Below are 14,857 nucleotides of genomic sequence, written 5' to 3' on the forward strand. Positions count from 1 at the left end.
TTCCCCTCCCTAAATGTAATCTCTATAGTTTATTATTTTAAATGCGAACACTCCACAAGCATCAAAGCTTCAACACATTCAATAAAAAAAATAGTAGAAATAAAAAAATATATTCTTCGATATTTTAGTAGCCAGTGACTCATGAGCGGAAGTGCCTAGCGCCACTTCCGCTAGCTGCTCCGATGTCTTGAGCTTTTCATCAACTCGCTCCTGAGAAGGTTTGTATCGAAAATAGAGACGAGAAACGGTTTCGTTTGCGAACGTTATTGTAGAATTTTGTTTATTTGTACGTGTAAAATGGTGGTCCCGTCGTCCACCAATTCAGTGTGCTTTGGCGGAGGCGGTATTATTAGCATTAGCCTACTTTACCTCAGTGAATGGGGCTAATATAAGCTAATCTCAGCTAAGTAAAAGGTGCATTTTTCGTTTTGGTTAGCCACTTAACTCCTAGATTAATAAATCAAGTCTGAATTTACTCATTATTGCTATTCTAACAGTGTAACCTTGGCGCTTGTTGTTTAAAAGTCGACGATAGTCGTCAATGTTATGAACCAATGAGTGTTTTGCGCGTCATCTTTTAGTTTAGTTTAGTTTTTGAAAACAAGTCTAAATGTTGATTAATATCGACTTACTCGCAGGGGAAGTCAAGATGTCAGGTGCAGGGGGAGGAAAACGTCCCTCCGGGGGAGACAGTCCCCCCGGCCCACCTGAGAAGAAAAGCAAAAAGGAGGAGAAGACCACCACAACTCTCATTGAGCCCATTCGCATAGCAGGAGTCTCATCTACGGTGAGCCCATTTACATGGCAAATCTCCCTGCAATTGAATTCAGCATGGTCAAGCCTTTCTCATTTGATATGCAGGAGGAAATGGACATGAAAGTAATCCAGTTTAAGAATAAGAAGCTGAGTGAGCGCTTGGAGCAGCGGCAGGCGATGGAGGATGAGTTACGAGAGAAAATAGAGAAGCTAGAAAAGAGGCAAGCAACCGATGACACCACCCTGCTGATTGTAAACCGCTACTGGTCTGAGGTATTACGGCAACAAACAATTGTATTGCCGCAATCACTTAAATGATATATGATTAAAGAAGATGTTTTATTACAGCTGGAAGAAAAGATCCATGTTCTGCGCAAATGTATTGAACCAGAGACCCCGGTACCATCAAGCCCAGCCCCCCCGCCTGCTCCACCTCCTGATCCTGTCCCCATGGAGACAGACAGCATCAATATCGCCTCACCAACCTCCGCTGTGCCTCCACCGCCACTGCCTGAGGCACAGAATGACAGAAAACAACCAGAGCATCAGCCGCAAGATGAAGTAACTAAAGAAAGGCATCAGGAGAATCCACAGCAGCCTCCACCACCTGATGGATCCGAACATTTAACCGCCACAGAACCCCCACGGGACTCAACCACGGGTTGGTTACTGACTATATTGTACTCTTTCAATATTTCTGGCCAAACATTTGATCTAACCATCAATTCTCGTGCATCAAAGCATTGTCGCCGCCGCCTCCCCCACTGAGCGACAGCGCCAAAGGTTTCTTGGCCACGCTGGAGCACAGCAGCGAAGAGGAGGTCACGCTGCATCTCCGGGACCGCATGCTGTTCAGCAAGGACGCCATCGCCTGCCTCGTGTGCGTCTTTGACCGGCTGCACAGCTGCATCGAAGACATGTGCAAGCAGATCCAAGCTGCAGGTAAGGCAAATGTGTACTGATGATGGTCACAGAGATTTTTCAAAGTTGGAAGCTTTCAATGGGGAAGTAACGGGTAATTTACAAAATTGTAGCCAGTTTATTTTTTTAAAAATATTTTATTACAGTGGTCCAAATAATGATGTGGCGAGTTCACGATAATCTGTAAAACTGACCGCCACCCAACAACGTTCCTTCTTTGCAGCGTGCGAGGACGAGAGCCTGGCCAGCGTGGGCGCCGTCAACCGCACTCTGCTGGACGAGAACCGCAGACTGCGAGACCAGGCCACCCTGCTGCAAGGCCGGCATCACAAGACGTCCATGGAGGTGAGATGTCCCAGACGCACTCGGTTTGCGCCTCTTAACATGCGCGCGTCGCAATTAAGCAACGCGTTTAACCTCTCGTGACAGTACAACGAATGGGTGGACAAGGTGACCAGCGCGGAGACCAAGGTGTCAGAAATGGAGACCACTGTGGAGGACCTGCAGTGGGACATTGAGAAACTCCGGAATAGGGAGCAAAAGCTCAACAAGCACTTGGCGGAGGCCATGGAGCAGGTGCAGTTTTGTTATTTTGACTAAGGGAATTGTGAAATCAGTCCGTGTCTCTTTGCAGTGTGTCTGTCTATTTTGGCACTTCGGACATGGCCGTATTTGCTATCTTAAGGGGCGTGTTCAACACGGAGAAACAGTAAGACCACGAGTGAAGAAAATGTAGGATACTAAAATAAATATATACATATCATTAATTATAGCTTGATGATATCAACGTATATGATCATGTCGAAATAAAAACAAAAAAGGCAGGACGGTGGACTATTGTTCAGCATGTCTGCCTCACAGTTCTGGGGTTCGAATTCGGCACGGCATTTTAACCCTGAGCAAAAAATTAACAGTTTCAAAATTCCAGCTCTAAAATGACTTTTTTTTTTTTTTTAATGGAGGCAATTAATACGCATAAGTATGAACGTGACTGTAAGTGGTTGTCTGTGTATATTTGCCCTGTGAATTCCTGGCTGACCAGCCCAGAGTGTGTACCCCACCTCTCTCACCCTCAGTCATCTGAGATAAGCCCCAACTCACCCATGACTCTTTATGACGACATGCACTTTTGAAAGTTGATGTTTTCTCACCAAACTGTTATGGGAGCAACATTCGAAAAATGCATTGCGACCTTTTTTTAATATTTTTTTTTATGCCAGAGACAGGAAGCAAAAAAATCCAAATAAACAAAACTTAAACCCACTCTTCCTCAACGGGGTTATAATGCATGAGATGCATCCGGTATGGATCAAGCAGCTTTTCCATGGCTGGGGTGCAGAAAAATGGCCGGGATTGGTGGATTTCACAAAAACTATAAATCACAAATCCAATTTGCGGTGTTACTCTTAATATTTCATAAATGCTTTCTAACCTCTCGTCTGTTTGTGGTCTGCAGCTGAAGTCTGGCTACAGTAGCACCGGCAGTTCAGGCGGGCTCGCTGGAGGTCAAATTACATTAACCATTCAAAAGGTGAGCGCTTGTCAAAATGACACCCCCCCCCCTCCATTTTGCGTATCTTTCATTCATAACTTTCTTTTTTTTTTTTTTTTTTTTTTTGCTCCATTCGCAGTTTGAGAGTCTTAAAACGGAGCTGGAGCACATCCAGGAATTGGCCAACAGCCGCATGGCAGAGTTGGAGAAGCTGCAGGTGGAGCTCCAAGAGGCCGTGAGGGAGAGCGAGAAGCTCAAGGTGACGTCGACGTTTCATGGCTGGCTTGCCAAGCAGCCGCATTAACCTCTTCGTTGTTTTAAGTCCTCTTCCTAACGAGCTGCTACAGTTTGCATGTTCTCATAATACCCGCGAGAGTCGCGATTATGCTCCGGTGGAATGCAGTGCGCATTACATCAACTGGAGCGACTCCCAGCTTTTCAGCAAGTTCTCACTGTGTTTGTTTTGCTCCCAACGGGGGGCGGCCATGTTGACGAGCGGCCAGACAAGCCGCAGCTCAAGTTAGATTTCATTTGATTAAACAAAGCAGGTGTGAGGAAAGTGGATGTTGAAATGGAGTGTTTGGGACACTCGGGCTGGGTCCGAAATCACGCTTTAGTCATTGCGTAGTAGTGTGTTTTTTTTCAGGCCCAATGCTGATTATTAGTTGTAAAGGAGGCTGATAGCCGATATTTGAAGCCAATATTAACTTTCAGTAAAAAAAAAGAAAAAGGGCGGGGTGGATATTAGCATAATTATTTTTTATACAAATGCCAATCTTTACTTTGTTGTAATGTCTTAAAGCATGTTTATTTAAAAAAATCTGACTTTTAAAAATAGAGATTATTTTTTTTGTCTTAGACAATACCAAAATTTAAAAATACTTGAAATCTTAAACTTTCACATTTGTTTGTTTTAATGTCGATCAAAAACAAAAAGTTCCCAGGGTCAGCAGCATCTTTTATAAAGTCAACTGGAAAATAAAATAAATAGTTCCCTGAGTTTAAAATGGTTTTAGATTTGCCTGGGGGCGGCATGGCTCAGTGGTAGAGCGGTCGTCTCCCAACCCAAAAGTTGTGGGTTCGAGCAGATGCTACTGTGATCAAGTCGAAGTATTCTTGGTCCTGATGCTGCGTCATCAGTAGGTGAATGAGTTGTCGAATGTAAGGTGGAAAAGCGCTATAGAAATGAAGTACCATTTACCATTTTTATCGGCCGTCAGATAAAAAAAAAAAAAAAAAGCCAGACCGATACCGATATTCATCAAAATGCCCAATATCAGTTTGCCATTTTGTAGTGTTTGGATGTGTAGTGAGTAAATGAATGTATCCCACAATGCATCTTGCAAAAGCAATACAGAGGATCCTCACCAATTCTCACAAAACTCAGTTTTGGTATTTTTAATTCCCATCAAAAAAAAAAAATTACACCACAAAAACTTGGCATTTGAACAGGGGTGTGTAGACTTTTTATATCCGCTCCATCTTGCGACTCACTGCCACGCCGCTTCTCCCGTCCGTGGTCCAGATGGATTTGCGCAATATTCCGGAGGAGGTCGCGAAGGAGACGCTGGAGTACAAGTGTCTGCAGTCGCAGTTCTCGCTGCTCTACAACGAGTCCCTGGGAGTGAAAACCCAGCTGGACGAGGCTCGGGCCCTCCTGCTGACGGCCAAGAACGCCCACCTCAGACAGATCGAGCACATGGAGGTGTAGATCGTCATTGTTCCCAAAAATAATCGAACCGCTTTCCTACGCAATTGCCATTTATTGCGATACACCTGTACCTGCTGACTTGCGCGCGTGTGCCCCACCCAGAGTGACGAGCTGTCCCTTCAGAAGAAGCTTCGCACCGAAGTCATCCAGCTGGAGGACACGCTGGCTCAAGTGCGCAAAGAGTACGAGATGTTGCGCATCGAGTTTGAGCAAAATCTTGCCGCCAACGAGCAAGCGGGTACCGTACACGCACCAAACCGCAAAAATTCATATGATGACGTCTTGTCATTTTTTTTGGCATTCATTTTATGAGTGTTATTTTTCTCATAACCAAAACTTTACGTAAATCATTTTTTGTTGGCATCTTCCGACAGATAAATGTATATTTTTCCATCCCGTCTGTCTGCCATCCTCTCCAGGACCAATCAACAGGGAGATGCGACACTTAATCAGCAGCCTTCAGAACCACAACCTGCAGCTGAAAGGGGACGTGCAGCGCTTCAAGAGGAAGCTGCGCGAAACCCAAATTGAAATCAACAAGGTAAGATGACCCTCGTTTAAGTTTGAAGACGACGACGACGGCGGCTCTCAACCGATTTATCATTTTTTATTTTGGGTGACAGCTACGCTGCCTGAACAGCGACGCCGGCGTTCTCGTCCTGGAGGAGTCGAGCGGCGACGCCACGGAGGTGAAGAAAGAGGAAGAGGACCAGGAGGAGGAGGAGGAGCGGAGGAAGGAGCTGGAGAGGCAGCGCGCCCGCGAGAAGGAGCGGGAGGCCGAGCGCGAACGAGAGCGCGAACGCGAGCGCGAGCGGCAGCGCAGCGACGAGCTGAAGAGGAAAGACTCGGACACCTTGAAGATGCTCAGAGTCGAGCTCAAGTACGTCCACGCCGGCGCCATTTTGAATCGTGTTGTTCGAACCTGCCGCGTGGGGTAACGTCTTCTGGGTTTGTCGGCCTTCAGGAAAGCTCAGGAGTCCCAGAAGGAGATGAAGCTCCTGTTGGACATGTACAAATCGGCTCCAAAGGAGCAGAGGGACAAAGTGCAGCTCATGGCGGCTGAACGCAAATCCAAAGCCGAGGTCTGTTTTTTCTTTTCGTTTCTCCATCTTTATCCTTTAACTCATTGCAAATAGGGATGGGCGATATAAACCATAAAATAAAATCTCAGGAGTTTTTTTCCCCCAGATTTTTTTTCTCTTCACATTTGCTTATAAAATATGTCTTTCTCTCTCTCCCACTTTTTTTTTTTTTTCAAATATATATATTTTTTTAGCATAATTCCAATTAGGGCTGTCCAATAATTATTATAATTTCAATTATTACACTCCACAATTACAAATTCAGCAACATCATAAAAAGAAAGATTATTAATACTAAGTTGTAGTTTCAATTTATACATTTGCCCCTTTTTAAAAAAAATTAAAATAACTAATTTAATAAATTTTGTTTCATCCAAAAGGAACTTGCACAATTAGTGATTCAGAGAATTTGATTTGTCTTAATATTTGTTATGTTTAAACATTTTCTTAATTTGTACCAAAAAATAAATGATCATCCTAATCGTGATTTCAATTATTACCAAAATAATTGTGATTAATATTTTCTTCGTAATCGAGCAGCCTCTAATTCCAATTGGTAATTTTGGCACAACAGCATTGTTTAGTAGTGATTGCAGCATCACGCTTTGGGCTCTTTGGGGCACAAAACCTTCAGGCTTCTGCTAGTAAGAAAAAAAAAAAAAGTCTGAAAAAGCCTACTAGAGCATCGGAGTTTCATTTGGGGTTTCGTCAGAGGCACTTTTATTGGTGGCAGGTGCGTGCTGACTGACATTCTTACATTTGTGGATTAAGAGTTATGAAGCAAAATCCAGCCGTTTTGATCCATCTGAGGGGGCGGCCATTTTGCCACTTGCTGTCGACTGAAGATGACATCAGTGTTGCTCAGGTTTCAGGTAACAGCCAATCACAGCTCAGCTTCAGAAAACAAGTGAGCAATCACAGCTCAGGTCGTTGCCTGAGTGGAAAAATGGCCGCCCCCTCAGATGGATAAAAACAGCTGGGTTAAAACAACAGATTTTTTTTCTTCAAGTACAAGGTTAGAGGTCACAATGACGCCATCACAAAAAAAAAAAAAGTGACTTGAGTGTTCCATATTTCCCATGACGTGCGCGACGTCCACCAGGTGGATGAATTGCGGATGCGAGTGCGCGAGCTGGAGGAGCGCGAGAGGAAGGAGAGCAAGAAGCTGGCGGACGAAGACGCCCTGAGGAAGATCCGAGTGGCGGAAGAGACCATCGAGCATCTGCAGAAGAAGCTCGGAGCCACCAAGCAGGTATTCGATCACCGCACGCGCACGTCCAGCTTCAAGATGGAGCACGTGGACTGGGTTCAACGTGATGCAATAGTAAAGGGAGGAGCTGTCCAATGACCTCGATGCCTCTAACTGGGGGGGGGGGGGGGGGGGGAGAGTAGAAAAACAGCTTGTAGCGAGTTAGAGGGGGGGGGGGGTGAAATCTTTTTGGGTGTGCCTCTCTGGTGTAACTATGTCCAAGTCTCTCCGTGAAATGTGGACTAGCCAAAAACGAGATCTCGCAGAGGTCAAGTGTCGCTTGAGCAATGTTGTCATTGTTAAACCTGAGCCACCAGGACATATCGGACACACCCATATTAGCTCATGTCCTACTCTTGATATTAAAACGCTCGTACCTTTTGACCTCACAAAATGGTTTAGTGCAGCAGCACTGTGGAACCTCCGCAAACCCCCCACATTGAAGTCCTCTGAGGGCCATACATTACAAATACACAAAGAAAAAAAGGTCAATTCAAAACAGTCTTTCTGTCTTTTTAGAATTGCTTGGCAGTTCCGATTATTGTTTTTGTGGGTCATAGGTTCTCTTTTCAATTGTCGTTTTGAACAAGTGCTTGCCTACATATGGGGACCTGCACACCAATAAAACACAAATATGACACTAATTACTTCTACCTACCAATAGCTTTGGGCTGATTTAAAAAAATTGCGACATATCACATAAATCTGTCATCCTGCCTTTGTGCTGCATTTGTAGCTCTTAAATATTTTTTACAATCTGATTATCCCACCGATAAATTAAGTAATCTATTTTTTTAATTTGTTATTAAACAAAATGTGCATGTGAGGTGCAGGTTTTATTGCTGGCCACTTGGTGTCACCACCCTCACATTCCACTTATTATTATTCCACAAATATCTGCCAGCGTGTGTCTTTAAAAGGTGGTACATGGCCTGGTGAGTGACGTGGGTGTCAGTGAACGAGTGTGTAGAGTTGGCTGTTGTTAGCAGCTAGGTGCCAAACCGTTAGCTAGTCTGCTCCTCTGTTCGCAATCATGTTGTCAGTGGAAGCGGTGCATGTCAACTAGCGTAGCTAATATTAGCCTGGCTAAATATTTCATTTGATTCAATTGAATGTGGTTATGTTCCTTGGTATTCTGCGGGGGGAAACTAATAATTCTCAAGGGGGGTGCGTCTTTGGAGAAATGTTGACGAACCCCCATTTGATGAGCTCAACGAGAGACGTTTGCTTTTCGAATAGCCTGCGGCACCTTCCGCTTGGGAGGTCCAGCCCGACTCGCGCGGTCCTGATGTCTCAAGCGCCTCGGGGCACAAGAACTCCGGATGGTTTACATTTGTTCAACCTAATTCTCTTCCTGCCAAAATCCGGTCGTTCAAAAACAAAAAGATCTAATATAGACGTTTCTTGAGTTATCGTTACAGGCTTGCCCGTGACGAGCAGGAAAGCAAACCAATCAAATTTGTGGTTTTGTTGTGAGGGTGCAGAAATCTGCAGAAATCTCGTCGGAAGCAGGCAGCGTAATGGCACGGCTTTTGTTTGTGCGTGTGCGTGTGCGTGTGTGCGGAGGAGGAGGAGGCGCTGCTGAGCGAGATGGACGTGACGGGCCAGGCCTTCGAGGACATGCAGGAGCAGAACAGCCGGCTGTTGCTGCAACTGCGCGAGAAGGACGACGCCAACTTCAAGCTGATGAGCGAGCGCATCAAATCCAACCAGATCTACAAGCTGCTCAAGGAGGAGAAGGAGGAGCTGGCCGACCAGGTCCTCACCTTCAAGACGCAGGTGGGATGACGTCACTCGGATAGGGCTGGCCAAAATGCCTTTTTTTTTATACTTTGTCCTTCACTCCCAAAGACATATTTAGACGTTTTTTTTAATGTTTTTAATGCAAAAGCATACAGAGGGCTTTGATGCAGCTTCTGACACGAAGAGGTAACTTCAAGCAATGGTCAGCAGGTGGCAGCAGAGTATAAGAGATCAGCCAGGGCCATGATGCAACAAGCTCTTTTCGTCAGGGTTTTCAACAGGAATGTGAATAATGATGAAACTTAGCTATATTCTAATGCTAATTGTTGCAAAATGAAAACCGATACAAATATACTTTTTTTCTAATGAAAGAAGACTCTGTTTTTATAGCAATAGAACACAATAGTCTGTGGGCCTTTCATCAGCCAAAATCCAGTAAAACAGCCGGGAGCAAAGGGGGTTGCTTCAGTGAAAATGGCTGAGTCAATGAGTTAAAGAAGAAGTCACCACACACCATTTTTTTTTAAATAATATGTTGTATTTGCAACCACTAGTCAAAACACGACATTTTGATTAATGTTGTGTTTGATAAGGGTCCAGAATCCACCTGGTTTTATCCATTTCATAAGGCAGCCATTTTGATATTTGCCGTAGACTGAAAAATGACATCACAGTTGTTCAGGGTTAAGTAAATGCCACTAAATATAAATGTATATGTCAACATGGCAGCAAAGCAGCACCATTGGAAGCTCCTCAATACACTTCAACGTAGTTCCTTGGCGCCAAGCCGCCACCAGATGGAGCCAAAGCAACACTTTGATTGCTTTAGACAGTACAAAAAAAAAGAAAAGCTTCTTCACCTCCCAAAAAGCAAACAAAAAAAGTTGCTAATGTGGTCGGTTTTTCTTTCTTTCCTTCCTTGACAGGTGGATGCTCAGCTGCTGGTGGTGCAGAAGTTGGAGGAAAAAGAGGGTGTTCTCCAAAGCACGCTGGCCACTCTGGAGAAAGAACTTTCGCTCAGGACTCAAGCACTGGAACTCAACAAGAGGAAGGTGAGGCCCGCTTGCCGCTGCTTCGTACCCGTGACTCACTAACGAGCGCGCACGCCAGATGGAGCAACTTGAATAATTGCTTGCATCCTGATGCTTGCTCGTCACTAAACATTCCTTTGTTTATAGTCCTGGTTGTGCCATTAGGCTGAAAGGGGGTAGAAAAAGTCTACACACCCCTGCTCAAATGCAGGTTTGATGAGCCGCAAATAAAGTTCAAAAGTATGATTACATTCTCATAACACTTTTTTGTCTGTAAAATTATGAATTTGTTTTGGTAACATTGTGACTTTTCAAAAACAACAAAAGTCAACCTTTTCAATTCCTGTGGCATTTATGGGGAACATGTGTTGTGTTAATATTATGATGGGGGTCCGTGGGAAAATGTCTCCCAGGACCCAAAATGTTTGAAAAGCCTTCAGCGTACATTCGTGAAAGCTTGTTACAAGAGTGACATTGTTGTTGTTGCTTTTTTTTCTTTTTTTTCCTGCCCCAGGCGGTGGAGGCCGCACAGCTGGCCGAGGACCAGAAGGTGCAGCTGGAGCACACGCAGGCTAAACTCAAGGAGATCCAGGTCGCCGTCGCCGAGAACCGCACGGCCCGCGAGAGGGAGAGCAGCAACCTCAAGCGGGCGCAGGTAGCGTCGTATGAACTCCTTTTTTGCGCTCGCAGACGTGATGAGCAACTTTGTTCACTTTTCTTTGGAAGTCTTTGTAGTTTTAACATTTGGTATCTGGGACTTCGGAGTGGTCATTTTTACGGAATCAAAGCTCTTAGATTTCATCAAAGTGGCCTTTTAAAAAACAAACAAAAAAAAAAGCTCTTAAAAAGTCTGGAATGCGCCTTCATTAAGTCCGTGCAGACTCTTGCAGTAAAAGAAAACCAGCAATAAAGATAAGAATCCGCATACAGAAAATGAAGAATCAAATGGTGTTAAAAAAAAAGTTTTTTTTTTTTAAATCATGATTGATGATGTTTTTTGTAAAAACAAAAATTGTTAATTATATGGGCCACGTATAAATATATATTTTTTAGATGGTAGGGGAAATATTCCGAGAGAAAAATTCACAAATTCTTTCAAGTTTTTTCTTGCAAACTTGCCACTTTATAAAGTAGTAAAGTAGTTTTTTCTTGCAAAAAATAATTCTGAGAAAAAAAACTCGTAAATTTGTGACTTTATAAAGTGTAAAATTATTTGCGAGAAAAATATTGCAAATGTGCCACTTTATAAAGTGGCACATTTTTTGTGAGGAAAAAAATCTTAAATTTGCGCCTTTATAGTGGCAAATTTTTTGTGAGAAAAAAATCGTAAATTTGCAACTGTAAAGTGGCAGATTTGCAGTTTTTTTTCTCTCTGATTATTGCCCCCTAAAATATATATATATATATTTATACGTGTCCCTAATACGCTGTTGTTGATGTGCTTGTTGCTCCACTTTTTTTTTTTTTTGCTTATCCCAATTACAAGATTCGAACCTGGAACTTCAAAACTGCGAGGCAGACATATTATCCACGATGGCACTGTGCCGCGTGCAGATGTTTCCAAATGAAATCAATATTGTGTTTCCTCGCGCGCGCGCGCGCGTCCCAGGAGGATCTTTCCAGGCTGAGGCGGAAGCTGGAGAAACAGAAGAAGGTGGAGGTGTACTCGGACGCCGACGAGATCCTGCAGGAGGAAATCAACCAGTACAAGGTGCGAGAAACGCGATCGCCGTCGCGGCGAGGGGGGGCTGGTTTTCTCTCCGCCGCCACTTTGCGTTTGTTTGTTGTGCGCAGGCAAAGTTGCGCTGCCCGTGTTGCAACACGCGCGACAAGGACACGGTGCTCACCAAGTGCTTCCACGTCTTCTGCTACGAGTGCCTGAAGATGCGCTACGACACGCGCCAGCGCAAGTGCCCCAAGTGCAACTGCGCCTTCGGGGCCAACGACTTCCACCGCATCTACATCACCTAAAAAAAATAATAATAATAATAATTATTCAACAGGGGCGGCGGCCATTCAAAGGGATGAGCGTTTTTTCTTCTTCTTCTCTTTGGACGTTTTTTTTTTTTTTTTAGCGCAATGGTGGGACAAACGTGACCAAACGTGTGGTTTGTAGTTGAATAAAGAGCCGTCGGAAAGCCGAGCGTGCTCGTTACACGTCCGCCGTGTCCAGCTGCTTTCTTCTCACCTCCGACATGGCGGCAGGAATTGCGAACACATCTTGAAGCGTTTCTTTGCATTCAGGAAATGAAAAGAGTCGGATTCAAGGTCTTGCGTGTGACATGTTTGTAATTTATAGAGCGCGGCACGCACGCACGCACATTAGTGACATCATGGTGGAGCTGCTATACCGTACGGCGGATGACAAGTCTGGAGAGAGCAGTTTGGCACGCAGTCAGCGAATACGACACTCTTTGCATCACCTTGGCTGGGCTCAGGGAGTGGGCGTGTGTGTGTGTGTGTGTGTGTGTGTGTGCGTGTGTGTGCGTTAGGGTTGTGTATGTGTATCTTGTTTCTGTGTGTTTCATTTCTGTTTTTGTGATGTGTGTGTGTCTGTCATGGCTGTGTTTTTAATTTGTGTGTGTGTTTTTTTCCCCTGTGTATTGTTGCGTGTTTGTGGGGCTTTTTTTTGTGCTGTTGTGGTTGGAGTTTGTGTGCACCTGTATTGTATGTTTCATTTGTGTGTTATTTTTATTTTGTTCCTGTGTGTGTTTTGTATGTGCATGTTTTTTTTTTTTGCATTTGTGTGCACTTTGTTGTTTCTTTCCTTTGTTACTAATTTGTTTGTGTGTATGTTTTTTGTGTGTGTGCCTCTATTTTCTTTCATGTGTGTGCGTGCGCTAGCGTTTGCTTTTGTGTTTTTTCTAGTGTTCGCGTGTGTCTGTTTTGTGTGTTTCATTTGTGTATCCGTTTTTGTGTGTGTTGTGATATGTGTGTGTTTCTGTCATGGCTGTGTTTTTGTTTACTTTGTGTGTTTGTTTTTATTTTTCTGTGTGGTTGGAGTTTGTGTGTACCTGTATTTTTGTTCTTGTGTGTATTTGTATGTACGTCTGTTTTTTGTTTTCGCGATTGTGTTTGTGCGCATTTTGTTGTGTTCTTTCTTTCCTTTACTATTTTGTGTGTGGGCTGAGTTTGTGTGTGCCTTTATGTGTTTAGTCTATGTCTCTGTTGCACTTTTTGCACTTGTGTGGTTTTTGTGTGCATGTTTTCTTGCATGCATGTGTGTGTGTGTGTGTGTGTGCGCATTTTGTGTTGTGCATTTCAAGCTTTTACTTATTTGTGTGTCCTGTGTGTTGGTGTGCATTTCATGCATTTGTTACCTTGTTTGATGTGTGTGTTGGTCCCGTTGCCATGGCGCCCCCGGGCGAGTTTGACACAACATCTGCAGCTTATAGTGGCTCATTACAGTCTGAAATGGCATCAGTGGAAAGTCAGCACATATGGGCGTCCGCTGCGCAGCTCCAGGTCGTCCTAAAGGTCGAGTAGAAAAACATCTGCGCGAGGACATTCTTCAGGCGTCATTAATGCGATGAGCCTCCTTTTTCCTCCGCCTCCTCCCGCTCGCCGGGCCGATGTGAACGTTTGCTGGGAGGTTGGCTCGCGTCTGTTTGACGTTAGAACTTGTGGGAAAGGCAGTTCACACCATGTTGTGCGGGAACGCTTCCAGACTTTACTGAGAGGGAGGAAAAAAAAAAAAGAAGTTAATTCAGCATTTGGGAACAGTTACATCAACGTTCCAGGAGACTTTGTTATAATGTAGACTTAAAAAAAAAATTGTGATATAACTGGAGGCTGTGCATTTGGTACCGAGAACAACTTAACCGACTTAATTCAACTCTGTCATGTCACCATTATAGGAAACAACAAAACTGCTTCATAGCAGTTTGCATGTTCAGAGTTATTTTGTTGTTGTTGAATAACGTATCATCCCTGTTTGGCAGAAACCTCACAACTCTAAAATCCACAACTTTTCACACAATAAAAAACGCAGCAATGCTTTGTTGCTTAAGGGTTAATAAGTGGTTTTCAAGCTATTTTCAGCATTTTTAATTGGTTAACAATGTGTCAAACTAACAGTTAATGGGAACAGACCAATAGTAATGAGTTGTGAAAAAATATCAAATTTTGGATTTATGAGGTTCCTGCCTTATGCTGCATTCGAGGATGATCGGAAGTCAGATATAGCAGTTTTTTTTTCCCAGTTCCGACCTGAAAGCGTTGGGGGTGAAAGTAAAAAAACAAAAATGGCGGATGGTGATAATTGTTTATTTCGGTCCTCAAAATTCATTTTGACCTCCAGCAAACTTACCCTCTCGAGTTTTGCTTCATTTATTGTTTTTATCTTATTTCATAAGCATTCCATACAGTTTAGTAGTTCACTGTATAGTTGCATGCAGGAAGATAACGGCATACTGTCACGTACGTTGTGTTACGTCAAGTTATGTCGAATATTTATGAATGAAGTAAGCTATTTAGTTTTATACTTGAGTAAATTGTGTTTCGCCATACACGATCTGTGTTTCCAAAGGGGTCGCCATTGTAGAGTGACGTCACATTATGGTCCGTCGTGAAGTCGGGGTCTTCGCAATTTGGAATTTACGAGTTCAAGGGGGCGTTCCCGTACACACTTCCTGTTTGAACTCGGAAAAGTCAAACTTCCGACCATCCGCGAATGCAGCAAAAGGACCCCGACTTCACCGACTGACTGTAATGTGACGTCACTCTACAATGGCGGCACACAGGAAACAGCGTGAATGGTAAAAAACAATTTACTCGAGTATAAAACTAGATAGCTTTCTTCATTCATAAATATTCGACATAACACAACGTACATCCGTGCATGAAATTATACAGTGAACTACTAAACTGTAT

The 14,857-nt window shown here is 43.8% G+C and overlaps 1 protein-coding gene and 1 long non-coding RNA gene across 3 annotated transcripts; one reads left to right on the forward strand and one right to left on the reverse strand.

Moving 5' to 3' along the window:
- The first annotated feature begins 140 nt into the window (after positions 1–140).
- On the forward strand, positions 141–12,146 carry rnf40 (ring finger protein 40). 2 transcript variants are annotated; one of them, XM_086063962.1, is made up of 20 exons: positions 141–218; positions 639–787; positions 862–1,029; positions 1,105–1,417; positions 1,498–1,698; positions 1,901–2,022; positions 2,107–2,253; positions 3,134–3,208; positions 3,309–3,428; positions 4,695–4,874; positions 4,983–5,118; positions 5,300–5,421; positions 5,504–5,760; positions 5,845–5,962; positions 7,065–7,214; positions 8,778–8,990; positions 9,881–10,006; positions 10,500–10,640; positions 11,595–11,696; positions 11,780–12,146. In XM_086063962.1, the coding sequence occupies exons 2-20, from the start codon at positions 650–652 to the stop codon at positions 11,954–11,956; spliced, it is 3,006 nt and encodes a 1,001-aa protein (XP_085920088.1). In that variant the 5' UTR covers positions 141–218; positions 639–649; the 3' UTR covers positions 11,957–12,146. The 2 variants fall into 2 exon arrangements, with proteins under 2 accessions (XP_085920088.1, XP_085920089.1); XM_086063963.1 differs by having other exon boundaries at positions 8,781–8,990.
- On the reverse strand, positions 11,263–14,557 carry LOC147156425 (uncharacterized). The gene is made up of 3 exons (XR_015091598.1): positions 14,295–14,557; positions 13,306–13,658; positions 11,263–11,952 (listed from the first exon to the last, which is right to left on the reverse strand). It is a non-coding gene; the product is annotated as an uncharacterized LOC147156425 (long non-coding RNA).
- Positions 14,558–14,857: the final 300 nt, after the last annotated feature.

Source organism: Leptonotus elevatus, chromosome 20 (genome assembly GCF_054856555.1).
Source record: "Leptonotus elevatus isolate MCC_2025b chromosome 20, RoL_Lele_1.0, whole genome shotgun sequence".
NCBI classification, from domain to species: Eukaryota; Metazoa; Chordata; class Actinopteri; order Syngnathiformes; family Syngnathidae; genus Leptonotus; species Leptonotus elevatus.

What these genes read in the sequence shown, in the direction of transcription:
- rnf40 (XM_086063962.1), top strand. Translation starts at nt 650, where the DNA reads ATGTCAGGTGCAGGGGGAGGAAAACGTCCCTCCGGGGGAGACAGTCCC. An exon ending in TGCCGCCAACGAGCAAGCGG is followed by an intron (nt 5,119 to 5,299) that starts GTACCGTACACG and finishes CATCCTCTCCAG; the next exon opens with GACCAATCAACAGGGAGATG. An exon ending in TCCTCACCTTCAAGACGCAG is followed by an intron (nt 8,991 to 9,880) that starts GTGGGATGACGT and finishes CTTCCTTGACAG; the next exon opens with GTGGATGCTCAGCTGCTGGT.